The sequence below is a fragment of the Drosophila nasuta genome, chromosome 3 (genome assembly GCF_023558535.2).
Source record: "Drosophila nasuta strain 15112-1781.00 chromosome 3, ASM2355853v1, whole genome shotgun sequence".
Classification (NCBI taxonomy): domain Eukaryota; kingdom Metazoa; phylum Arthropoda; class Insecta; order Diptera; family Drosophilidae; genus Drosophila; species Drosophila nasuta.
Genome location: NC_083457.1, coordinates 22,257,967 through 22,285,631, shown reverse-complemented (window position 1 = coordinate 22,285,631; position 27,665 = coordinate 22,257,967). Strand labels below are relative to the sequence as shown.

At 34.1% G+C, this 27,665-nt stretch overlaps 1 protein-coding gene across 3 annotated transcripts in view; it reads right to left on the bottom strand.

The window, feature by feature from the left end:
• LOC132792057 (myosin heavy chain, non-muscle) overlaps positions 1-27,665 on the bottom strand; it is a 46,331-nt gene that overhangs the window by 6,950 nt on the left and 11,716 nt on the right. For 2 of the 3 annotated variants that reach the window (XM_060801278.1, XM_060801276.1), the window contains exons 3-7: positions 15,555-15,770; positions 9,807-9,963; positions 4,819-4,940; positions 1,364-1,387; positions 827-850 (exon numbers count right to left, since the gene is read on the bottom strand). In XM_060801278.1, the coding sequence (XP_060657261.1) occupies positions 827-850; positions 1,364-1,387; positions 4,819-4,940; positions 9,807-9,963; positions 15,555-15,770 (543 nt within the window). The remainder of the gene's footprint in view (positions 1-826; positions 851-1,363; positions 1,388-4,818; positions 4,941-9,806; positions 9,964-15,554; positions 15,771-27,665) is intronic. The other variant, XM_060801277.1, reaches the window with a different exon arrangement.

Sequence of the window (27,665 nt, the reverse complement as noted above, 5' to 3'; positions counted from 1 at the left end):
ACGCAACACAATTGTCTAGTTGAGTGCAGTGCGATCTTAAGGATATTGATCATAAAAGGATTAAGATTCAGATGACAAACAAAAAGAGTATTAAGAACTGATTCAGATCTTAAGTAGAAAACGATCTTGCAGGAGAAGCTCTGTTGTATTTAAATACTGACCTATAGATATAAAAGTCTACAATATTTATGCTATTGATCTAAAAATTTATTGGCACAAATTTAAAGAAAGTTACATATTTACAAAGAGTATAAACAGCAGATCTTCTTGTACCTTATTACAATTATCAACGATATTTGATCGAAAGCTTAAAGATCATAAATTTAATAAAAAAATAATAATCGTTTATTATGCAGCTCTATTTCTTTTACTCAAACCCTTTTTAAATCGCACTGCACTTCAATTTTGCTAAGTGGCCACCACAATTGTGGTTTTACCTCAACCTCTGTTAAATCAACAAGAAAACAATGCGAATCTTTATTAGTTGCTGGCTCCTTCATATGCAAGATCGTCGTAGTTGTTGTGGTTGTTGTTAATGTTGATGTTGTTGATGATGATGATGTTGCTTTAGTGGCACCCACACCATTGTTGTTGTTGCTTGATTCGATTGTTGTATTCTTGTTACCAAATAAATTATTCACATTACACTTGACCTTAATGTACTTATTTGTGTTGACGGAAAAGTTCTGGAATAAGGCGAGGATGTGGTTAAAGGAAACGATCGCAAAGTGATCGCAAAGAGAACCAGGAAACAACATTCAACTACTACACTTAAGCTAGACAACTATTGTATTATAGATTTGGTTTCATGGAGAGCATACTTTACCGCAAATGTCTCTTGATGACTACTCTAAAAAGGCGTAGCGTGATTTGCGAGTTGAGGCATGATATTAATTTTTGTTGTGAATGTGGTTAGCATGAGGTGTTCAAAGGAGGGAACAAATATTAAGTAGTAAATTCATGACACAGTTTTGCGATTAGAACAAGTTTAATAGTGGTTTAAAATTTTATTTATAATGAAATGATTCAACATACGGGTTAACAACAAATGAATCAAATGGCATGAATGAAAAACAGAAAGTACGGAAAAAGAAAATGTTTCATAAACTTGCAGATAAGATTAAAATGTAAGATTAATAAAAACAACTCAAGAATTTATGGAAATTATAAATGTAAAATCAATTATTATATTTATATTTTAATATATTTCCGCAAGTTTATAAACTCAAGCTTTATTTCTAAAACAAAGAACGGAAAGTAAAAAAAAACATTGAAGTAAAGGTTGATTTATAAATAAGAACAAATAATTAAGAATTGCGGTTAATTTGTAGGTTTTTTCGAAATTCTTGTTTTGTATACTTACAATGAGCACGGCAGGATTCGGCACCTGTGCGTATACGTAATAAATTGGGTTCAATTGGTTGTGGGTTCGGTTTTTGGTGTCGTGGATTGCGTGTTGTGGATTTTATGTGGATTGTATATGTACAAAATTCAATTCAAATTGAAAATTTTTACAAGAAAAATATACAAAATTGTAGCAACCCATCAACAAATAGCCGAAGTGTGTGTTTATTGTAGTGTTGTAGAGTAGAATGTGTAGTGTTGTAAAGTGTAACATGAAAATAAAAAATGTTTTAATTAATAAATATTATAAATATAAATTTGTTCGATATTATATGTAGAAGTAAAATGCTTAAACCTTGGAAATAATAAAGATAATATAAAATAATAGAGTATGCAGTGCCAGCCAGTGTTGGAAAATGCACCAAGCAGTGCTTGTTTTTGTCTTCCCCGATCGATATATCATTTACAAGTCACTTTTTCTTTTGTGTACATTTCTAATCTTTTATGTGACGGTTCTTTTCTTTGCCTTTGCTTATCAGACAACAAGCGTGTTTGATTTGAACTCATTTCTAATCAGAAGGCAAAATGTTTTCCACCTTCGAATTTCAGGTGAATTGTTAAGTTAGTTGAGCGGGTCGGTGATTCAGTTTCCTCAACGTAACGATATCAGCGTCTATTTATGGCAAATATAATCATAATTAATAGCAGTAACAAACGTTGTTGCTGCTAGCCACATTCAACAACTGTTTGCACTTCAATTTGATGCTGTGGCAGCAGCAGCAGCATCAGAAGCCATTTAAAGTTTGTTTACAGCTTATCACGTTCCGTCATCATATAAGGCTGTAAAACAACTCAACAGATGTTGTTTCGTGTGCTTAGCGCCTTAAAGGATTGTCCAAGTTCCCCTCCAATTATGGTAGCTGCGAAATTATGAAACAGTTGACATAGTTTTTCCCAATGCACACACAAGACACTGAAAAATCATCTCCAGCAACTGGTTGGCCCTGAGGCCTCTAGCCACATGCCCCCAATTCCAACTGATTTCATTTTCAATTCACTTTAATTTTCAATTGTCGCGTTAGACGGAGGGGAGCAAGAGTAAATAAAAAGACAGATGGACGGACAGCAAGTCAACCCTTTTTTTTATTGCTGTTTGTTTCATTGCCAAATCGCAATTAAATTTCATTTTGGTGTTTATTTTATGGTTGTAAATAAAAAATAAACAAAAAATGAGCAAAATGAGCGAGTGACAACGAAATGTAAATACCCTGTTAGGGGCATAATACTTGAAGCCTCTTTAGAGTAGAACTTTTTAGGATCAAGTAAAGACATGTTTAGATTTTACAAGTGAATAATTGTTTATTTTTCAAGGATTTAATAAATGTCTCCGCAATATAACTCTTATTTAGACACACCTAACTATCGTAAAAGTATTTAGTAAATTAACAATTGTATATAATTATTCAAACTTTCTATTTTATTTTATCAACGCGTTTATCGTAGAATTTTATTTGAATATTGGACAGTTCCTTAAAGGTATTTAACTGAATTACTTTAGACAATCCTAATCCAACCCTTTGCGCTTTTCCTTCTTTTATTTCTCCTCAGCGTTCCTTCAATAAACACACCTTAATTTGACCTCTTTTTTTAATGAATTAATTTAAAATTCCACCCCAAAGACCTAAGTTGCCCTGGTTGAATACATATATCATGCTATAAAATACAATTCGAAGCTACAATTATAACAACTAAATTTAAATATTTCAAATTATGAATTCCCTAAAAATGTGCTCATGTTATGGTAGCTTAACTGTACTTCTCGCCCCGCCACTAATGATGCTTTATAGCGTAATTCAGCTGTCTGTCTAGCCATATATCATGTGAGCGTCATCTAAAGGCTTTTCTTCCCCCTTTTTTTCGAGTCGCAGTAATTTGTCAGCAGCCAGCCAATAACTTAGGGCACAACACACACACACTGATTAATGAAGTGTGCGGCTTTATCTATAAGGGGGGAGGGAGGCTGCAGTTTGATGGAGGGAAAGAAGGGAGAGGGGTGCGCCATATGCGTAAAGACTGCTGCATATATGGACATTACTCAGACATTACTTGTATCATTTGGAGACGACGTGATTTAATGTCATTACATCAATGCTAAGTGCAACATTTGTGCTGCTCAAATGTGTGTTTCTGTGTGTGTGAGTGTGCAATGGTATGTGTGTCTACTTAGTTGCATTTGCGGATCATAAGTCGTAATTGGAGACGCACAACAGCTGGGAAAACGTTTTTCATTGAACAAAAACAAAAAGGCAGCTAAATAAAGTGTTGGCTACTGCAAATACCCTGTAATTGTTGTAAATGAAATTCTCACATTTTATTTTCTGTCTTTTTTCTATTCTTCGCTTTATTCAATTTAACAAAATACTTGTCTTAAGCGCTCTCTTTTCTCTCTAGTTTAGCTTTTCTCTTTTAAACTCTTCTCTCCATCAACTCTACCCTCGAGCTTTCCTACTCCGTTTACAGGGTATTTAGCGACACCCACAAAGCTTGTACATGTTGCGGGCGTATAAAAGCCGCAGCCAATTTGCCGACACATTCACAATTGTATTTGGATCTATAAATACTGCCTACTTAGCTGCCTCCTTCCCTCTCTACTCACCAAGTTTCTTTAATTCGAAATTGTAAAATAACAAGACAATGTTAATAATACTTAAATATGCTATTAATAACAAGACAAAGAACTGCTGCGCTTAAGCATGTGTCATAAATGCAACTAACTCAACTCTTTTTATTAGCCCACACAGCTTTAACATTTTGAAAGGGAAATGGGCAGAAAAATTGATCGATTGATCGATAGAGGGAGCGATTAATGTTTGAAGCAATTTTATGAATGAATCGATTCATTGAAAAATAGATTGTAACGATCGTTAGATGACTGGAAAAACGTAACAAAGAGGATTGTTCTTTCTTTTATACATTAAAAGCTCGATTTATAAAAAGGTAAATAAATATGATGTGTACATTAACTATATATCGATAGTATTTTAGAAAGACCGATAAATTGGGGGAGCGATTACTGTCTGGGTAGATATAGGAGAAACATATTCATAAATATATTTCAGATAAATGGACAGAAAATCTATAAAATAAACCATAGATCGAGGAGCTATAAATAGACTGTATATCGACAGATATTTGGAAAGAATTTTGGATATTAGCTCAAACACAATTTAACCTTAGATTAAGCACTGATAACCTGAAATTTATTCATTAAGATTGATAAACTGCATATCTATGAATATGTTATTTTGTAAAAAGAGTTGTGTAACTTTTCTTTAAACCAATAGAGTTCACTTAGATTATCCACTGCTAAAGTAAAAGTTACTTATAAAGTTTGATATCGGAGAGTTCCTTCAACATATTCTTAATCTTTTATATCGATAGTAAAAAGTATTTGGCAGATAGTTTTGTACTTACCGCACCAGAGCCCTTGGGCTTGGAGGCAGCCACATAGGCCAAAAACTGTATGACCTTCTTGGTGTTTTCCGTTTTGCCAGCACCCGATTCGCCAGTACACAAAATCGATTGGTCTTCGCGATCTGTGAAGAGAGGCGGAGAGAAGCGAAAAGCAGATGTTAAATATATATAAATAAAATATGGATAAATATTAAAATAGGTCAAAGCACACACACGAATAAAATGGCTGACAAAGTTATTTGGTTTTCGTTGTTTTTATTATAACTTTTTTTTATTTTGCTGTACTTTTGTCAGTTTCTTTTTTGGTTGTTGTTTAAGCAAAGCTCAGCTTGAAATTTCTGTTGACCCAAATTCAAGTGCGCAGAAAAACAAAAACATAGTGGCGAGAAGAGGGTATGATGAAAGAAGAGTTACTCTGTATATAAATTATAAGTTATAGATTAAACTTCATCATAATTTCCTACATCATAAGCTGAAACAAAAGTGGTTCAACCTTTTCTTATAACCAAGCTACCCGCTCGCCTTACACAAGGGGTATTCGCAATGAGCAGGCAAATAAAAAGCAAGAGGCAAATAACAAAAAGTGAGGGACGCACACTCAATTGAAAATCGTTTAAAAAAAAACAGTGTGCGCATCTCACAGATACAAAAAACTATACAAAAGTTAGATGGAAACCTGTGGACTGCGGGCGCCACTAAATGATCCGATGATGGATCCGACAGCCTATCGACATTATAGACAGATTGCAGTTAGCCCAGTTAGCAGTTACACGATACAATCACACACACACACAAACACATTCGATTTGTGGTTGCCACAAAATGCGGCTTGGCTTGGCACCGTTTTTAATTCGGTTTACAAATAAAAAAAAAACGGCGAAAAAAAAAATTCAAAAATAAAATGGATAAAAAAGTAGATAACACACATAAAAATAAACAAAAATTGGCACATAACGACCCCGTACTTATTATAGTTGTCAGTACATAGCCATAGATGGACACTGCATAGATCTCAGTTTGTAGTTTGCAGTTGATTTTTATTTTTATTTTCATTCATTTTTTTTTGTTTTTTGTTTTTGCTCGGAGATTTGACGTCGCCAAGGCGGCGCGAGCATTGCATAAGCTGAGCTTCCCCCCTTCTTCCCAGCCACCACAAGCATAACAAATAGCAATAAGAAAGCTGCTTTCGAGTTTGCTCGACTAAAAAATACCTCTTAAACATTTTTAGGGAGAGAAATTCAAGTGATTTGGCTAATTTTTTAATGATTTAAAAGTCAATCAAACACGAACAACTTTTAGCTTAATTATGTGATCACTTAAATTAATACAACTTGTTTAAAGAATTACGATAAAGCGTTGCCTATGATCATCTTGGTAAACGTCGTTCAGTTCACTACATAAATTCCTTCGATACATGTCGAAATATGTGAACTAGATCTTTCTTTTTGTTCTTTCTTTTTCGTTCCCTATGATAATGGTTCATTATTGTCGTTCATCGATCAATTTAATTATCTTTACGTTATAACATCATTCTTTTTAATATAAATAACGTAAGAATGTAAGTAAATGTGGCACAGTTAAGAATTTCATTTAAGAAATTTTCATGACCACAATGTATAATTTTAATTACTTAGCATGTCATAAAAATATACATAAACATTTCACGATAGATCGAAAATAGTAAAGGGAAACAAACTTAAACTTAACAAATCAACAACAATAAGGGAGAACTTATTTAGTTGCTTCACTTTATTAAAGGTAATTTATGTTCCTTCATTCCCAACACTTTATCATACCCTCTTACATTATGCATACACGGTAACAAAACAAATACCAAGCCCCTCCTAGCAAAAGCGATCACTTTCAGGCGATTGTTGAGCCAACGATAATAGCAAATGAATTGAGCTATAAAACAACTACAACTACAACAACAATTACAAAAACAATTCAAAAAAAAACCTCGTCAAGTTGATAGCGTAAATATTGGCGCCACATTTGAAGCAGCATTTTAATGGTTTTTATTATTCCTATTATTATGTATTATTGCCTTTTTTCCCCCCTCATGGTCTTGTTTTCTTTTTTTTTATGTTATCTCTCAATTAAAACAAATTTCTGGAATTTGGAGCAAAAGTTGTTCAAGCGAAGAACAAACGCAAGCTCATCAGAAAGCCGTTTATAATACGTAAGAGATATAAATATAAATGTGTATAAGAAGTTCTATAAAGTAAAACTGCTCCGTTGACATTGTTTTAATTAAGTTTCTATATTTGGGCATTTATCATAGCATACGATCTTTAGCACAACGCTTAATTAACTCAACGTTCGTTGTTCGCTTGACGTGGAAATTGAAATTGAAATTGACAGTAAATCTGAGCAGCAAAAATATAGCTGAGAACATATCGATTGATCTTGGGATAAACTGATAAATATGTAGATGTAAAACAAACAAATTTAGTTGTAATTATCAAGCATCAACTGAGCATAAATTAAAGTCTTGATTGACAGTATATGTTAGCACAAACGTATATATTTTGATTGAGCTTATTATAGATTAAACTTGACTTTATATAATATATTTCTGCTAACTCGATTGATCTTAGGATAAACTGATTAATATGTTATGTAGAAGTAAAATAAACAATGCCAAATGAAAGCAACATACATCTTTTCTACTTAAATGAAACTCCTGTTCATATCAAATTTTTGAGCTAATTTCCCACACACTAAAACATTTTTTATGGAACCGTTTTAAATACGAAGCCTTGAAAATAAAAACCCCTCAAAAGTAATCTGACCAACTTGAGAAAGATTCCGTTTTTAACAAGGTTTTATATCATTCGTTTATCGCCGCAAATAAATCAAACTTTTTAAAGATCAGCGCTGCTTATCTAACAAAAATATGTAAGTTTGATATTGATCTGCTCTTGGCACTCCTCGGAGTCTCCTCTTTCATCAAAACACTCCTCTTTACGTACTCCTTGTTGCAACTGTCAAAGAGAACAAGTTCAGCAACATAACGAAACTCAACAAAAGTGGAGGCAACGCCTTGAGGGCGTGGTCGTTGTGTCATAAGCAACAAAAACTTATGACATTGGGCGCATTATGAGGCTCACTTTTGACTTCAGCTTCGCATTCCAAAAGCAATAACAACAACAAGAAATTGCAGCTTGCCAAAGAGAAAGAAAAAGGCGACCACTGAGTGGACAACGACGACGATGATGATGATGATAATGATGATGATGATGGTGAATGTAAAGTTTTGGTGCGTGTTTGTGGCCCATGGAGATGGAGCTTTGGGATGGGCTTTGTTGCACTTCGCTCTGCTGGGTGGGGCAAAAGCGGGATTAAGCAGGTCGACGAAGTGCGAGAAATAAATCAAAAAAAGCAACGTAAAAAGCCGCACCCATTATTATTCCAATATTTTCGGCAACGCAAAGTTGAGAAAATACAAAATGTGCATAAGCAGAAAACAGAAAAACACAAAAATTGATTAAGCGGCAAATATGGTGACAACAAAACAGAAAAATAAACAACGAAAACAAATGTGAACAAACAAAATCGCTATCGTCAGTTCGAGTTGAATTCTAGGCCCAAATATGGCAATGGCACGTATACGCAATATTACGATACAAAGCGATAAACAGAGTGGAGAAAAAGGAGGGAAGGGAGTGGAGACTAGCTGGAGTTTGTGCATATGTTTTTTCAGCCAGAGTTGTGTCTGAGTCATCGTCATCATCATCATCATCATCATCAACGTAATCATCGTTAAATGTTACGCTTCAAACGGAGCCAAAGACCAAAAAGCACCGCTCCAGGTTAAAAAGGAAACAAGTCTGAAAACTATAATAGAGTTTGCTCGACTGTAAGGTACCTGAGAGAGCAAAACATAAAGTGACTGTCACTAAAATTGTTCATTGAAAAACTTCACACAATTTTGGAACTATTTTTCTTTATTAGTAAAAATTCCATATCTAAAATATCTTTGCACGTCAATAGTCAAAGGCCTTTATCTAAAAAGGAAGACTTATAAAAAATAAGCTAAAACCTCATCATTCAATTGAAAGATTCTTAATAGACATTCTACAAAATGTCTAAAAATAGTTAGGAACAATTTTTAGTTCTTAAACTGTGACAAGTTTTCAAATACATTTAATGCAAATTAGTTGTAAATAATAACTCTGCTGTATAATGGAAAAAAGTTGCATCTTTAAAGAGTAATATATGAAAATATGACATCTCTAGCTCTATTAATTTATCAGCTATAGAAGTTGCAACAATCGGACAGACAGACAGCCAGATATTGAAAAATGACTGTAATACCATATTATATAGTATACTTTATATAGTATACTATATATAGTATACATTTATATAATATAATCACACAATCGCTGCATTACAACTGACTTACATTATACCCTTTAATACCCAAAGTTGTTGGGTATTAAAACCAGTTTCGGTTTCACATTAACTGATTAGAAAAATGCGCAACTCCCGCGCTGTTTCCCTCGCTCTCTCTCTGTCTGTTCTTCTCTCTTTCTTGGACTCACTCCACCTCTGAATTCTTCACTCTCTATTGCTGCCCTTCTTTTATGGTCTGTCTCCACATGATTCATTTGGTTTTCCATGTCAGTTGCAATCAGCGCTGACGTCAAGGCCCCAGAAAAATAAAACAGCATAAGCAGTGACAGCATTTTGGGGCAACACAAAAGTGTAGCTTCTTCTGCTTAATTCAGTCACGCAGTTCGCGGAAATTCAGCATATATTTCCCTTCTCCCCACCCATCCAACCACTTCCCCATCAACAAAACTGATATCTTATCAAGGTATTTTTTCGACTGTGCGTTGTTTGTTTGCCTTCTTTCTTTCTTTTTGTTTATTTGCCACGCTCTGGAATTTTTTCGATAAAGGCAAGTTTTTTGCAGCAGCTTTAATGCAGCTATATATAACCATAATATCATACTATATTGTAGTATGTGTTTTACTTACCACCCAACATGTTTCTATAGGCACTGTCCGTTATTGCAAATACATGCGGAGGCACTTCGTGTCGCTTTATGCCCTTATACCGTTCCATTATCTTTTCAGTATAGATGGGCAATTTCTTGTAGGGATTGACCACAACGCAGAAGAGACCGGAATATGTCTGCAAAGCAAGAGAATATTAAATATTTGTATTAGTAAAGGTAAATCAGATAAAGTATGTAAATATAATAAATTCGAATGGGAATATAAGATTGTAAAAGAAAAAATGCATTGGATATATTTTGTATATAAATAATGACAAATAAATATCATTGATCGCAGTTTAAATACAAAATTATCAATAGAAATAGCAGGAGTTCTGACAATATTAAGATTATTCTGAATCATTTGAATGTAAATTTCATATATAGTAAAAGAAAATACGATAAAAATTAAAAGAACTCAAAAGAAATTAAGCGATAATAAATAATAATAAATAAATACTACAAATTAAAATTATTCAGTTTCGTTTAAATAAGAAAATATGTATATATAGCATAAAAACATTCGAATGTGAGTCAATTATTAAAAAGGGGAAACTTAAGAAAATCCCAAATATCATTTATCTTGAATAGGAATTGTAAACAATAAAGAAAATTCAATAGAAATGAATAAGAAATAAATTTATTTTATTTTAGCTGAAAATTTACCAAAAGTGGTGGCAAAATTAAAGTTAAATAAGGTCACTTTCTGAAGGACAGGAAATGCATGGAAATAAAAGATTGTAAAAGAGAATGTGATAAAAAAAAAGTGAGTCAAATTTAATTTTTGATGGGATATTTTCACGATAAATAATGTGAACAGAAAAAGACATAAATAGCATTAATCATGGATTAAGATTGTAGGAAGGAATGTGAAAGAATTCCAAAGAAATTAAAGAGACAAAATTCTTGATAATAAAAATAAATCAATGCTCTTTATCTTTGTTTATATGTGCAATGTAAAATCACAATTATTTTAGTGATAATAAAGAGAAGGAGAAGAAATACATTTCAATGTGAAAGTAAGAAAAAAATTAAAATAAGTTAATTTAATGACGATAAATGTGGGACTACAAAAAATTTAAATATTATTCATTTGAGAATGAAATGATAGAAATATATATTAAATAAAAGAAAAGCATGTTTTGATAATTAATAAGAGCACATATAAATATTGAGCATTGATATTATCAGTTTCAATAATATCAGAGAGTGAAAAAGGTGTGACCATGGCTGCATTAAGCCAGTTTTTGTTTACAACTCCATAAGACTGGTCAAACAGCTGCTTGACATTTGGCTATGTTGGGTCATAAGCACATAGAACAAACAAACAAACGAAACGCATAAATTCGAGTTCAAGTTGCAACAAATTAGGCAGCGACAACAAGTCGCTTTGGATGCTCAGTGGCCTAGTTAATGTTGCCCAAACACAGCCCATAAACAGCAGCCAACACGCATAAGCGTGTGTAGTAAATGTATCTATACGTGAATGTATCTGTATCTGCAAGTCAGTACAACCCACATAAACATGTGCGGTACCTACTTATTACTCTACTACTCTATATAGCATAGACACATGTGTATGTGTGTACTCTAACTGGACTGAACTATGCGTGGGCACTAAGTATGCGGCTCTTGAATGCTTTTCAGATATTAAACAAACATTAAATGCGAATTTCGCGCTGCCAAACTTAAAACCCAAACTCAAATTCAAATTCGAATTCAAATGCTGCCCACACATCAACAAAATCAAATCGAAAAGAGAAATTGAAAGTTGTTAATTGTGTGTGATTTGGGGAATCGAGTGAATTTTTAGGTAACCACAAAATAATCATAAAAAAAACTATTTCTCTTGATATTTTGAATCGTCATTTGCCCAAAGATGATTCACAATTTAAGCTCGGAGAGTGAGAGAGACGGGGGCTCATGCATATATGCCATGAAAAATCACGTCTTGGCAATCAAGACAAGCAACAGCAACAACAACAACAAACAACAACCTTGTCAGACAGTCCAAAAATGGCATCTGAAATTTTGTTGCTGTTTTTGGCAATCGTTTTAGAAGTGACGACCATGACGAACTCTCTCCATCTCCCTCTCTCCTGTTGCTTGTCTCGCACTGCTGATTCATTTGCCGGCTGCCGCAACTGATTTATGCTGCTGCCTCATTGAGTCATTGTCCTGTCGTTGGCCCAAAGGCGGAGCGAGACAGCGATAGATATAAAGAATAAGCGTTAAAACCTTGCCTGCGATCTTTAACCGCAGCCAACTTCACCCCCTTTTAACATGCCTCCTCTCTCCCGTGCGCTTTCGCTTTGCCTCTGCCTCTTCCGGCCGGCAATTTAGTGTTTTACCAAATATGGTCAAAAGATCGTTCAAGTGTGAAACGTGGCGACAACGCGAAAAATTTTGCGCATAATAATAAGTCAATATTAAAAGAGACATGCTTGATGAAATGTATGCAAATGTGACAACGACAATTTATTTAATTAAGCTGTTGTGGGGTTGTGCATATACTGACTTTAGTATATTCTACACACATCAAAAATACCAATTAAGCTAAGCAAACAAAATGGTCACTCTGTGTGGGAGTTAAAATATTGAAGGGGTGGCAACGCTGCTTGAAGAGTTTCAGAACACAGTAAAATGGCGCAGCAATTATTTTGGGGCTACTCTTATATACCCCTTTCATTGCGGTTACAGGGTATAAAAGTAATTTATGTGAACGTCAATAGAGACGTGTCGAGCCTTTCAATTAAGCCACGCTGAGCTTTGAGCCGAGCTTTTTAAAAGCAAAATGCTGTCAAAATGCAAAGGTTGCTGTTGTGGTTGTTGCTATTGTCCAACAGAACATTAGTCGAGAAAAACTAAAAACGCAACGTGTTGCAAGCAATTACAGATTATGCACAAAATGTCAAATGCAAAAACGTCGGTGCCTTTCATGTTAATTACGTGCCAAGTTGCTCGCGAGCTGCCAATAATTTTTATAATAATATGTAGGTAATATAATTTATATGCCGTAACGTAGCCACAATTCGCATGCATCATAAATAAATAAATATCTAAACTATAAAACGAATATATCTTTCGTTCGTTATATCTTCTGCATAATCTGCAGCCAAAAGGAAAATGTGACATATTTGCATTCGTTCGTGGTAAATTGTAAATCTAGCAAAGCAAATTAAGTGTCATCAAGGGCAAGAAGAAGATGTGGGGGAAAACACATTAATATGGCTTAAGTGTTGTCTGGTCTGTATGCAATTTCAATTAGTGCACAACTCAAAGATAGTTAGAGGCGACTGTTCTAGGCTAACATAGAGTGAAGAGAGAGAGATAAAAGGGGAAGAGCAAAGGGGCTGCATCATTTCGTTGGCTATGTCGAGTGTATTTATTTTTAGCTGCCAACGCATTTGACGACAGCTATGCAAACAACAACTCACACACACACACACATCACATTATCTGTTTAATTGAAATGTGAACTCAGCTGGTTCAATTGCATCAACAACAAATTGGCAACATTAAAGAAGACATCAAAATTCGCAAGCAATATGCAATACGTAGGCACAACGAATTGGACGCCACTGTGTCTGTGACCGGACAAGACGCCCATTCGATTGGACATGCATGTCAAACAAATTGCCAGTCGCCATATTTGTTTTTGCAAAGTGTTGACATTTGATTTGCATGTAATGTACTTTTTAATATTTACGCAGTTTCGTTTTTGACGTGTATTAATTATGAACAAGCAGCAGGCAGCAGCTGCCACGCAAATTAAACTTAAAAATCAAATTAAATGTCAGCAAATTACAATAATTATGCTGTTAAATGCAGCAGCAGCAACCAACCCAAAAACAACAGCGACAACGATCAGCCAGCCAACCTCTCATTCTCGCACTCTCCCAGCAACATTTTCTGCTATGAAAATGGAACAGGTCAAATATAGAAGAGAGTGTGTAGTATTTGCCTGTGTGTGAGAGTGCGTGGTATGCTGGTATAAGTGCAAAGCTGACTGCGCAGCCAGCAGCACAAAACGTGTGCGTCGGCGTCATGTGCTCTGAAGCGTAGCGCGTCAGCGCCAACAACAACAATAACAACAACAGCAGCAATGTGTATAAACAAATTCAAAGCAGTACGCGCGCCCACATCAAAAAACCAACGGCAGCCGCATTTGAAAAGGCCGAAAACAGTTTGCGCATTTAATTAGACTTAACAACGTCGACGGCATCATTGTTGTGAGCAGCAAGCACATAAAATATTTATGTAAAAAAAAAAAAGCGCCGCATAATTTGTAAGCAAAGAGGAAGCCGCAAAGCCCAAGTTATTGCCAGAGAGAGAGATAGAGAGCGGCAAAGAGAACGCACACCCACAGCTGGCGAGCTCAAGCTTAGCAACAACAGCTTGGCAACATGTTGCTAACACTCTATAGCGAGTGAAACTCAAGTTTGCAGTTGTGCCTTTTTTATTGGGTTAATGAGTAAGGAAATGAAGGGGGACAAAGGGGCGATGGCTGCTTAATCAATTCTCAATTTGTTGCTCATTTCGTTCTGGTTATTTATGTGTCAGCATAAATTTCTATTAATTGAAAATGCAATTGAAAGCAGCAACAGCAGCAGCCGCAGCAGCAATTCATTGATTTATATTTAAGCCAAATTTATGGGCAGTAGCGTGCAATTTTGTATCTTCATTTAACAAATTAGATAAGTTCATTTTGCTCAGCCTTTGTTTTCTTGTCTTTTGGTTTTGTTTGCCAAAATGTCAAACGCTTTTGGCATAACAATTAGCAGCGGATATGTAAAGGCTTTAAAAAGCCAGCGCAGTCTTGTTAAGACATTGACAAATGCACTGGAAACGAGCGACAGGCGATTGATGATTCGATATTTGTATTTGTGTTTCAGTGTGAATATATGTGAGAGTACGAGTGTGAATGTGTGTGTGTGTGTCAAATATTTGCTTTGCTTTTAAACAAATATGAGAAGAATCGAGACTCGATGGCGTTTCGTTTTTCAACATTTCCACATAACTTTGAATAAGCCGCAGCCACAAGCGAGAGAGGTTTAAAAAGTTGTCACTAACTTGACTAAGTAAAAGAATAAAGTGTTATAGTAGTGAGTTCAACTAAAAAATATATTGCTTATAATGGTATTCAAATTAATAAATAAATCTAATTTTAATTCAACAATTTAAAAAACATAAATTTAAAAAGTTAATGTAAATTAGCAGCTCTCATTAAATCTTTGACATTTACTCGAAAAAATCGTTTAAGTACGTAATTAGCAATAATTAATGAGCCATTATTCGCGACAGCAATTTTTGCAATTCGCGCAGGGAATTTCAATTTTTTTGTCTTTTTTTTTATATAAATAATAATTTTAATTTTGAAATTGTATTTTTTTTATCAATTCTACCGCAACTTTCATGTTTTATTATTTTATCTGTTTTTAGTAATATTTAAAACTTTATTATTTTGAATCTATAATTTTATATCGTTGTAAACTCTTATTTTTCAATAAATAAAATAGATAAGAATACTTTTCTAGCGCCAACAATCTTTTAAAACAACCCTCGCTGTGTTGAATGTTTATTCAAAGTTCGCGTCATCATCGTCACATTGCCAACAGCTGTGGCAACTTTCAAGCGATTCCCTCTAATGGCCTTTTATCTACACATGCACATGTACATATATGTATCTATCTATATAGGAGTATTTGTGTACAACTTTGTTACTTACATAGATCAATCCAGAGTAATATCTGTCTTTGATGTTGTGCAACACAGATGCCTCATTGAGGCACGTCAGCTCGGCCATATCCTCGACTTTGTCGAACTTTGGCGGATTCATCTTCTGTATGTCATCACGTAGGATCATGACACGCTTGCCGGTCTCGGCCAATTCCACCTCCACCTCGTCGCCATGTTCGCGCTTAATACTGGCGGCCACGAAGCCCTGCAAATAAAATAAAATAAATAAAAAAAACGAATTTAATTAATAAAGAAATCAAAGCAATTTTACATCGAGAGTTAGTCACACACATTTCTTTTTGGTTGAGTCGGTGAGTCACAGCCACAAGTCAAGAGTCAATTAGCAGAGTTTCATTTACGGTTATTTATTTCGTTGCATATCGTATATCGATAAATGCAAATAAGCATAACGTATGAGCGAATGAGACAGCAACAGTGTGTGCTGCTCTTACTGTAGTTAAAGCTCTTGCTGCTGCCAGCAATAAAAACAATGCAAATGCCTTGTTATCGCACTCGCACTTACACTCACACCATTCGTGTTGTTGTGCTACTTCTTTTTTTTTGTGTTTGTGTTGAGTGTGCTTGCATTTGTTAGTATGAGGGCATTTGCATGTGTATGTGTGTGTGTGCAAGTGCATCTCTTAAGGCAGCGCTGCATGAGTCAAGCGCCAAGCACAACAGCGCATCATCAGCAACACCAACAACAACAAATAACAACAGCAAAAGAAACAAAAAAGAAAAGAGGAAATGCAGACGATAAAACTGACGCCCGTTCAAGTGCCGTTGCAGACGACGACGTAGGCAGCAGTCTCAGCAGAAGCAGCAACAGCAGCAGCGACAAAAACACAAACAGCCAACGGGAAGCAGCAGAAGATAGACAGACAGAAGCTGGGTGGTGCGCCGCCAGGGGATTACAGTCGCAGTAGCAGAGGGTAGACAGACAGAAGCTGTGTGCGGCAGCAGCTCACATTCATTCTGTTTTTGTCTGCAAGTTCAAGGCTCTCGCTGCCAGCTCCCCAACCCCCCACTCCCTCCTTCTGTCTCTCTTATGCACGCACACGCTGCTTTTGTTTATACCCAATTTGTTTTTGTGTTAATCAACACTAATTGAGAGGGAATTCCTAACGATTATTGCCCTTATTTATGTGGTTCTTATAGTTTTAACAGTTCATGCTCTTTAATCATTTTTATAATAATCTGAATCTTTATGGCCTTAAATAAATACTTCTCACGATCTTTTCTGCTACGATAAAATACCCAAAGTGATTTCCACTTTATCCCTTGTAAAAATTCCGCGCTAGGTCAACTGGAACCAAGTTCTGCCTTTCTGATTTTCACATTTCAGATTTCAGATTTTCTGCCCCCACGCAGGGTCGGTCTCTGCCTCTTTTTCGCACATTTTGCATGGCAATTAATGTGGCAGAAATGTACACAGCACAAAATGTGGTATGCTAAAAGGAAAACAATAACAAGCGATCGCTTCATTAAGTCTCCAATTAGAACTTAAGTGCAACACCAGCAGCACCTGCAACACCAGAGGGAAACAGAACTGGGAATCGCATTATTTGGATTCCTAATTCCAGTTTATATTCCCATTAAAAGGGTGAACGCAACACAAGTGCAACGAAATGCATTAACTTCCAACACAACTACAACAACAGTCGGAGTCGAAGAGTGAGGGGAAACCTTAAGTTAAACATAAGCACGCCCCAATGCTCAGTTCCATTTTCATTCGCATCTTGTTTATCGCCCATTCAAATGTGTGTGAGTGTTGGTGTACGTATATGTGTGTATCTGTTATCTTTGCGCTTTTCCGGCATAAAAGATAAACACGGGGAACGAAGAAAACACCATGCGTTCTTTTTCCAGAAAACCAGCAATAAATTGTTGTTGAATTATGAGTGTACTCACGAATCAAATATAATAAATCTTTATGCAACTGAAGCAGATAATGCCAAAGATTATTTTATCTTGTACATGATATTGTTGAACCCTTAAGCACTCTTGTAAATAAAGCTATTACTTATAATCGATGTTTATAATTTATTTGAAAGTTTTATAAACATGATCGTATAACATTTTTGAAAAGTTTCAGTCATTTCGATTTCTTATATCTTTAAATATAATGTTTAAAAAGTTTCTCAATATGTTATAATATGGTATATAATTTTTCAAAATCATATTCAACTTTTAAGTTCATTAAAAACTATTGTAAATATGTCTTTTATTATTCAATTTAAAAACAATTTTTTTTCTCTATACGTATTCATTCATTTCTCTAATTGTTAAAAGATATGTTAGAAAACAAAAAGAAGAGATTGTTGCTGCTTTGCCTGCTGCTCACTCGACACCAATGAGATCATCAATCAGCTGTATTCCCCGCCCGCTATTCAATACACTCCTTCACCTCTGCTTCTTCACTTTACTCTCTTCGTCGCACTCTACTTTATAGCTTGAGCAAAAGTTTATAGATGTTATCTACATACACGACACATTCCAAGCAATCAACGAAGCAAAACCAAGCAAGAACAATAAAAATTAAAAAAAAAGCAATGCCAAAGTTATCGACAATAACTTTGGAAAAGAAATTCCCAACAATATCTGGGAGAATTGCCAGTTTAAGAAGTGCAACCCATAAAAATATGAAAACCTTGAACTTGAGCTGATGTTTACACAAAAATTAAATAAAAACTCAACGCGCATGAATAAATAAGTTATTTTAGCCAGATCTGCGTGGATATTAACCAGGTAATACCCAATTTTCGGAGGGGGCAACCTCTGGATTGTTCTTTTGTTTACTTCATAAATACATATAGAGGTATAAATAAATAAAAGGTTTATTCTCAGGCGGCAACAACAGCATTCCTATCATGATTCCCCTCGCTCTCCATCTTTCTTTCACTCGCTTTGTGGTTGCGGCTGAGTGAACGGTTACAAAGATCTCTTCTTGGGTTCTCTGAAAACAAAGCTCACAGCTCACACTGTTGCTGCTGACCAGCCATAATAATTTGTTAGTCGCCTTTTTTCCCGTATTTTATGTTGCCCCTTTCTTTGCCACCACATTTCTTTTAATCGATCAACGCATATGCATACACATAACATATATCGATATACACGCAAGTGAGAGAGCGAAAGAGAGTAAAGGAAGATTGTGAGAGAGTGAATGAAGCAGGTTCGTTGACCGTAAACCGGACGAGAGACGAATCCGAAAAAGCTTCGGACTCTCGACTATGGCTACGTTTGTCATTAGCGGTAAAGAAGAGACACATTTGTATCAGCGAGGGAGACAGAGGGCGGGAGAGAGAGAGAGCGACAGAGAGAAGAACCTGTAAGGTTCAAGCTAGAGGTTCTTTGTGGTCGCTGGCTCGTTAAATGTGTAAGAGACGTGCTCCCAAATACTTATCAGCACCAATTTGAGAGTGTGTGGGTGTTGTTGGTATAGCTTGCATACATACATATATGCTTAACGAACTTTCTTGCCCTGAACTTTGAAGACTGAGCCAAGAGAAAAAAACAGCTCCTTGGGAATTTTGAATAGCTTAAATTTGAGAGATTTCACGAGATTTTTAATTATACTATTCAACCACAGAAATCCAAATATATAAAATACTTTTATTTCTATCAAAAATTAACTGGATTGCCTTAGCAGTAGCTGAGTAAGTCGTAAATTAAAGTATACATGACTTTATTATGTCTTTAAGTAAATTACATTTTGCACATATAACAAAAACACTTAACTTTTTTGAACAAGTAAGTCGTGGCTATAAAAGCGAACTAAACAAAAAATATCAATTAAAATATTAACTTAAAAGATATACATATAAAGACCTCATTAGTTAATAATACTCCTAATAATCGATGTTGTTTTTATTAGATTTAATATTTTATAAAAGATAATAATAAAGCATATCATAACAATAAAGTTTTTCTAAGGTATCAAATCGAAGTAAAATTTTCAATTTAAGTATTCAAAGTAAAGTTAAAAACCTTTTAATTTTAACATACTTTCAATAATCAGTATTTTTTATAGCTTATAAAATACTAAAATAGTAAAATTTTCTAAGTCATCTAATCGGAAAATTTCAATTTAAATATTTTAACTTAAAGTAATACAAAATAAAGTTAAAAACCTTTTAAGTTTATAGTACTTTCAATAATCAATATTTTTTACAAGTTTATAAAATGGCAAACTATACTTAAATATTGCACTTTTCATAAGCTATAAAATCAAAGTAAATTACAGTATTGCAACTTTAAGTTACAAGAGTCCAAATTAATCATAATCGTTCATTTCAGATTCGATATTTCTATGTATCACCTTAGTAAATAAATTTCGAAATATTTCAACCCATATGATTCATCTGTTTTCAACCGATCTGTTCAAACAAATACCTGCATAGCTATCAATAGTCATGCCGCTTAATCTCAATATTATCTTATTAATTTACGCACAGATGATTCAATCAATTCGTATCCATCAGATACTTTCGCTGCCTGTGCGTAGCTGTCAAGTGAAACATTAGCTGAGCCCAGTCGTATATCAACTTCAACTTCAACTCGTGCACACGCACAATGACACCCATTGTTCACTTATTTACATAGATACACACACAAACACAAACACACACGCACACACACACACACACATGTATGCTTGAATGAGTGTGGTATATTTTTAAGATACATATTTTGGTTGTTGCTGTTTTTTGCTGTTTTTACATTGCGCAAAGTTTGAACAGTTGTTGGACTGTTTGTTCGCTTGTTGTTGGCAAAACGAGTGCACAAAATGTGTTGACACAATTCCCAATACCCTTTTTCCATTTTGCCAAGAAATGACTGTAATTGTAGCCGCTCTGCAGCTGCGAATGTATATGTGTATGTGTGTGTGTCTTGGACATTCCAGCGGCGCAACAGTTTGTGCCATATGCAAATTTCTTTACATTATCTGTCCGTCCGTCTGTCTGTCCGTCTGTCGTTCTGTCTGTCTGCCTGCTTGACAACTCATGACAATCGTCAGCCGCGAGTCGTGCCGTTTTTTTACTCTTTTTCCCTTTCTCTCCCCCTCTATCTCTCTTCAATTCATTTTATTTCTGTTTTGTTTTTGTATCTTTTATTTGTGACTTTATCTGTGTGCGCTTAAAATTCCTTTTGGGCTAAGCAAATGGCTTTTTTTATGTGTAAGTAAACGCGTAGTTACTGAAAAATGCGACAAGTTGTTGTTTCTGTTATTCTTATTATTGCCAGAGACATGGTCAAAAGCCAAACGGGCCTACAAATAAAGTTGTTCTTATCTCACAATTAGTGTGTGAGAAATTTTCTGGAATGTAAAAGTACTTCTCAAGGGCTTCTATGCTAAATTTCTGCATTCACAGGGTATTTTTTAGCTTTTCATTTACCAAAAAGATGCCTAGAAAATTCAGGGAGCTAATTTTTTAATTTTTTGAGTGCTACAGGTTGAATGACATCTGGAATCAGAATGTACGACATTAACTGAGTTATATCGCTAACAAAAACATTTTGCATAACAATTCAAAGGGCGACAACAAAATGCTAAAACCGTTGCCTTACGTTTGTCATCGTTATCGTTATCGCTACAAACACACACTAACACATACAAACAGAAATATGTCTAGTGTATTGTATTTAATGCAGATTAAACTTGTTTTTTTTTTTTTTTGTCGTCGTCGTCGTTTGCTGCTATCACGCAGCTATTGCGCTCTCCCTCTATCCCTTGCTCTCCCTATCTCGCTCGCTCACTCCCGCTCTTTGTGGATGAGTCAGCGTGCATGCAAATTGGAAATTGCTAACTGTTAACTGTTAAGCGAAACAACTTCGCAAAACGAGGTCGTTTTAATATCTGCATAAGTTTCAAAAATGTGTGAGAAATGAATGAATGAATCTTTCTCTGAGTTGCTGCAGCCTTTTTGCATGAGTGTATAACCTGCCCCTGTTGTGATTCAAATTTTTGTTGTGGCCAAACCAAACACAACCAACAACAACAACAATGAGAGACGTGTGTTTTCCTCGACGGATGTTTATTTAATTTTATCGCGCGAGAAATTCAAAGAAGTTGCCTCGCTGCATGATTCATGCGATGAGTGCGCAGCTCAACAAGGTGATAACTGCACGTAAAGCTGTGAGTGTGAGCAAGACGGAGTGAGTGAAGTCAGGCAAATTGATTGCTCATCGAATAGTTCCACAACTAGTTCCAGTTCATATTTTTCGTCCCCTTTCCACGAACTACGTTTCTACCATAATCGGCTTAACATTTTTTTTTTTTTTTTTTGCTTTTCACCTAGAATTATTACGACTTGTAAATACCCTAATAATTGTAAAATAGAAATAGGAATTTATGGAGGCAAGCAAAGAGTTTTAAAAGCGCTAACAACTGCAGTGCAAATAACTTTAACGTTTTTATTTACGAACCGTTTGCTTTCCTTAATTCTTTCGTTAAACAATTTACTATAATTTAGTGTTACATTACTAACAATAATGCATAATAATTTCATGTTAAATATTTTTTTGTTAAGCTAATTAAAATAATACTATTAACAATTCGGAATACAAAAAAAAATTAAAAATTTCAGAGATAATCAAGTTTTTAAGCTCAGAGAAGCTGGGTCCAGTGATTTGAGATATTCAAAAAAAAATTGGTGCCCATTGTTTTAAATCGTTTGCCCATGTTTGCCCAGGAAAAATTTTTTTTTGCCCACCCTTAGTTTCGAAATTATGAAAAATTTTTTTTTTTCGAAAATTCAAAAAATTTTTTTTTCAAAATTTTTTTGCGGAAATCGCTTTAAAATCGTTTGCCCATGTTTGCCCATCTTTTAGTTTTTCGAAAAAATTTTTCGTTTTCAAAATTTTGAATTTTGAAAAATTTTGACATTTTTTCGGCATGAATGACTCAAACTCGATCGCCCACACCTCGAAATTATGAAAACTAAAGCCACAACGGTAGCCTCAAGTGTTTTCAAGTCTGCCCATATCTCAGAATTTCAAAATTTTGAAAATTTTGAAGGTTTTCAACTTTTTTGATTGCCCATACAAATTCATCGTTTGCCCAATTTTCAAAGTCTCAAATTTTTGCCAAATTTCAAAATTTTTCAAATTTTTTTTACTTTTTCAGACTGCCCATTTGCTATTTTCGTTTGCCCACCCTTTAGAATTTCAAAATTTTGCTTTATTTAAAAAATTTTCATACTTTTTTGATTTTAGCCTATGGCCCATACAAATTCATCGTTTGCCCAATTTTCAAAGTCTCAAATTTTGCCAAATTTCAAAAATTTTTCAAATTTTTTGACTTTTCAGACTGCCCATTCGCTATTTTCGTTTGCCCACCCTTTAGAATTTCAAAATTTTGCTTTATTTAAAAAATTTTCATACTTTTTTGATTTCAGCCTATGGCCCATACAAATTCATCGTTTGCCCAATTTTCAAAGTCTCAAATTTTTGCCAAATTTCAAAATTTTTCAAATTTTTTTGACATTTTCAGACTGCCCATTTGCTATTTTCGTTTGCCCACCCTTTAGAATTTCAAAATTTTGCCGAATTCCAAAAATTTTCATACTATTTTGATTTCAGCCTATGGCCCATACAAATTCATCGTTTACCAAATTTTCAAAGTCTCAAATTTTTGCCAAATTTCAAAATTTTTCAAATTTTTTGACTTTTCAGACTGCCCATTTGCTATTTTCGTTTGCCCACCCTTTAGAATTTCAAAATTTTGCTTTATTTGAAAAATTTTCATACTTTTTTGATTTTAGCCTATGGCCCATACAAATTCATCGTTTGCCCAATTTTCAAAGTCTCAAATTTTTGCCAAATTTCAAAATTTTTCAAATTTTTTTACTTTTTCAGACTGCCCATTTGCTATTTTCGTTTGCCCACCCTTTAGAATTTCAAAATTTTGCTTTATTTAAAAAATTTTCATACTTTTTGATTTTAGCCTATGGCCCATACAAATTCATCGTTTGCCCAATTTTCAAAGTCTCAAATTTTTGCCAAATTTCAAAATTTTTCAAATTTTTTTACTTTTCAGACTGCCCATTTGCTATTTTCGTTTGCCCACCCTTTAGAATTTCAAAATTTTGCTTTATTTAAAAAATTTTCATACTTTTTTGATTTTAGCCTATGGCCCATACAAATTCATCGTTTGCCCAATTTTCAAAGTCTCAAATTTTTGCCAAATTTCAAAATTTTTCAAATTTTTTGACTTTTTCAGACTGCCCATTCGCTATTTTCGTTTGCCCACCCTTTAGAATTTCAAAATTTTGCTTTATTTAAAAATTTTCATACTTTTTGATTTCAGCCTATGGCCCATACAAATTCATCGTTTGCCCAATTTTCAAAGTCTCAAATTTTTGCCAAATTTCAAAATTTTTCAAATTTTTGACATTTTCAGACTGCCCATTTGCTATTTTCGTTTGCCCACCCTTTAGAATTTCAAAATTTTGCCGAATTCCAAAATTTTCATACTTTTTGATTTCAGCCTATGGCCCATACAAATTCATCGTTTACCAAATTTTCAAAGTCTCAAATTTTTGCCAAATTTCAAAATTTTTCAAATTTTTTTGACTTTTCAGACTGCCCATTTGCTATTTTCGTTTGCCCACCCTTTAGAATTTCAAAATTTTGCTTTATTTGAAAAATTTTCATACTTTTTTGATTTTAGCCTATGGCCCATACAAATTCATCGTTTGCCCAATTTTCAAAGTCTCAAATTTTTGCCAAATTTCAAAATTTTTCAAATTTTTTTACTTTTCAGACTGCCCATTTGCTATTTTCGTTTGCCCACCCTTTAGAATTTCAAAATTTTGCTTTATTTAAAAATTTTCATACTTTTTGATTTTAGCCTATGGCCCATACAAATTCATCGTTTGCCCAATTTTCAAAGTCTCAAATTTTTGCCAAATTTCAAAATTTTTCAAATTTTTTGAGTTTTTCAGACTGCCCATTTGCTATTTTCGTTTGCCCACCCTTTAGAATTTCAAAATTTTGCTTTATTTAAAAATTTTCATACTTTTTTGATTTTAGCCTATGGCCCATACAAATTCATCGTTTGCCCAATTTTCAAAGTCTCAAATTTTTGCCAAATTTCAAAATTTTTCAAATTTTTTTTACTTTTTCAGACTGCCCATTTGCTATTTTCGTTTGCCCACCCTTTAGAATTTCAAAATTTTGCTTTATTTAAAAATTTTCATACTTTTTGATTTTAGCCTATGGCCCATACAAATTCATCGTTTGCCCAATTTTCAAAGTCTCAAATTTTTGCCAAATTTCAAAATTTTTCAAATTTTTTGACTTTTTCAGACTGCCCATTTGCTATTTTCGTTTGCCCACCCTTTAGAATTTCAAAATTTTGCCGAATTCCAAAATTTTCATACTTTTTGATTTTAGCCTATGGCCCATACAAATTCATCGTTTGCCCAATTTTCAAAGTCTCAAATTTTTGCCAAATTTCAAAATTTTTCAAATTTTTTGACTTTTTCAGACTGCCCATTCGCTATTTTCGTTTGCCCACCCTTTTAGAATTTCAAAATTTTGCTTTATTTAAAAATTTTCATACTTTTTGATTTCAGCCTATGGCCCATACAAATTCATCGTTTGCCCAATTTTCAAAGTCTCAAATTTTTGCCAAATTTCAAAATTTTTCAAATTTTTGACTTTTCAGACTGCCCATTTGCTATTTTCGTTTGCCCACCCTTTAGAATTTCAAAATTTTGCCGAATTCCAAAATTTTCATACTTTTTGATTTCAGCCTATGGCCCGTACAAATTCATCGTTTACCAAATTTTCAAAGTCTCAAATTTTTGCCAAATTTCAAAATTTTTCAAATTTTTTTTGACTTTTTCAGACTGCCCATTTGCTATTTTCGTTTGCCCACCCTTTAGAATTTCAAAATTTTGCTTTATTTAAAAAATTTTCATACTTTTTGATTTTAGCCTATGGCCCATACAAATTCATCGTTTGCCCAATTTTCAAAGTCTCAAATTTTTGCCAAATTTCAAAATTTTTCAAATTTTTTTGACTTTTTCAGACTGCCCATTTGCTATTTTCGTTTGCCCACCCTTTAGAATTTCAAAATTTTGCTTTATTTAAAAAATTTTCATACTTTTTGATTTTAGCCTATGGCCCATACAAATTCATCGTTTGCCCAATTTTCAAAGTCTCAAATTTTTGCCAAATTTCAAAATTTTTCAAATTTTTTTACTTTTTCAGACTGCCCATTCGCTATTTTCGTTTGCCCACCCTTTAGAATTTCAAAATTTTGGCGAATTCCAAAAATTTTCATACTTTTTTGATTTTAGCCTATGGCCCATACAAATTCATCGTTTACCAAATTTTCAAAGTCTCAAATTTTTGCCAAATTTCAAAATTTTTCAAATTTTTTGACTTTTCAGACTGCCCATTTGCTATTTTCGTTTGCCCACCCTTTAGAATTTCAAAATTTTGCTTTATTTAAAAATTTTCATACTTTTTGATTTTAGCCTATGGCCCATACAAATTCATCGTTTGCCCAATTTTCAAAGTCTCAAATTTTTGCCAAATTTCAAAACTTTTCAAATTTTTTTTACTTTTTCAGACTGCCCATTCGCTATTTTCGTTTGCCCACCCTTTAGAATTTCAAAATTTTGCTTTATTTAAAAAATTTTCATACTTTTTTGATTTTAGCCTATGGCCCATACAAATTCATCGTTTGCCCAATTTTCAAAGTCTCAAATTTTTGCCAAATTTCAAAATTTTTCAAATTTTTTTTACTTTTTCAGACTGCCCATTTGCTATTTTCGTTTGCCCACCCTTTAGAATTTCAAAATTTTGCATAATTCCAAAAATGTTCATACTTTTTCCGTTTGCCCATTTTGTATGTAATTTATTTTATGACTATTTGTATAATTTTTCTTGAAATTCCAAAAACTAGTAAAGCCTTCAAGCCCATAACAGGTTATATAAATATTTTCTGTCATTAAAAGGTCATAAAACAGGTGTGTCCTTTTTTTATTCTTAAAAGTTTTGGGTTTTTCTCATTCACTACCTTTTCGTGGAATTCATTCAAAAGGGTGTTTCTAAAATGTGTACCTTAATATCAGGATACAGGTAAAAGGTATTTCTAATTTTCTTAAAAATTTTAGATTTTCCCTTAAATTATGTTAAAATGCTTAACGAGGCCATAAAATCATAAAACAGGTAGATTAAAAATATTAAAAAATTTATTCATAAGATAGAGTACAGAATTACAAATTATATCTATGCAGTCCGTGTATATATCACAATATGGATTTTCATTTTTGTATGCAAAGCCGAAAATTTATGCCATTGCTTACATAAATCGTTGTGAATTTCCCAGCAACCTGTAATCCTACGGCAGTAGCCAATATAATGACCGATTCCAGTTGAAGACACCGATGCCACGTATTCTATTGCGCCGCTCAAAATGTATTTTGTGCTCCCAATCATAATTTCGGTCGGCAACTGTTGCAATGTTGCCGTCCCCAACAGGCCTGAAGGGAATTTTGTATGAAATTGGGTATCCAACACAAATTCCGTATCGATAATTATATGGGGTCCTGGAGATGTTTCCATTTGTCCTTGTGTATTGCAATGCCTACAAAGAAAATTTTTGATTTCAAAAAAATCATTTATTGAACTTACCAATGCGTCGTAAACTCCGAGATTGATGACTTTTGTTCCATTTAGCAGTTCTATGCGTTCCCGCGAAGATATTCTCTGTGCGCAATGGTTGTGGTTCCCTCGTCTGTCATAGCTCGGAATTCCGCTCATTATTTTTCCAATAAACGTTCCAATATTGGCATGGCAACGAACAATGCAGTCTTCCTCTTCAAACAAGCTGATTAATATGAGTCCTCTTTCATTGTAAAGATTCTTAGAAACTCCTTCGACTGCATATTTTTTTATGAGCGACACTGTTAAGTTGTCTGCGTAGTACTGGTCCAAATGCTCCTTGTAATACATGTTGTCGATGTATGCCGTGCTTAAAATTTCTGCAAATGAATCAAAAGGACACGTGTTCTTAAATTGGATTAATTGCTTACCAATCAACAATGGTCCCACGACGCCGCCATTTTGCAATATTTCATCCTTC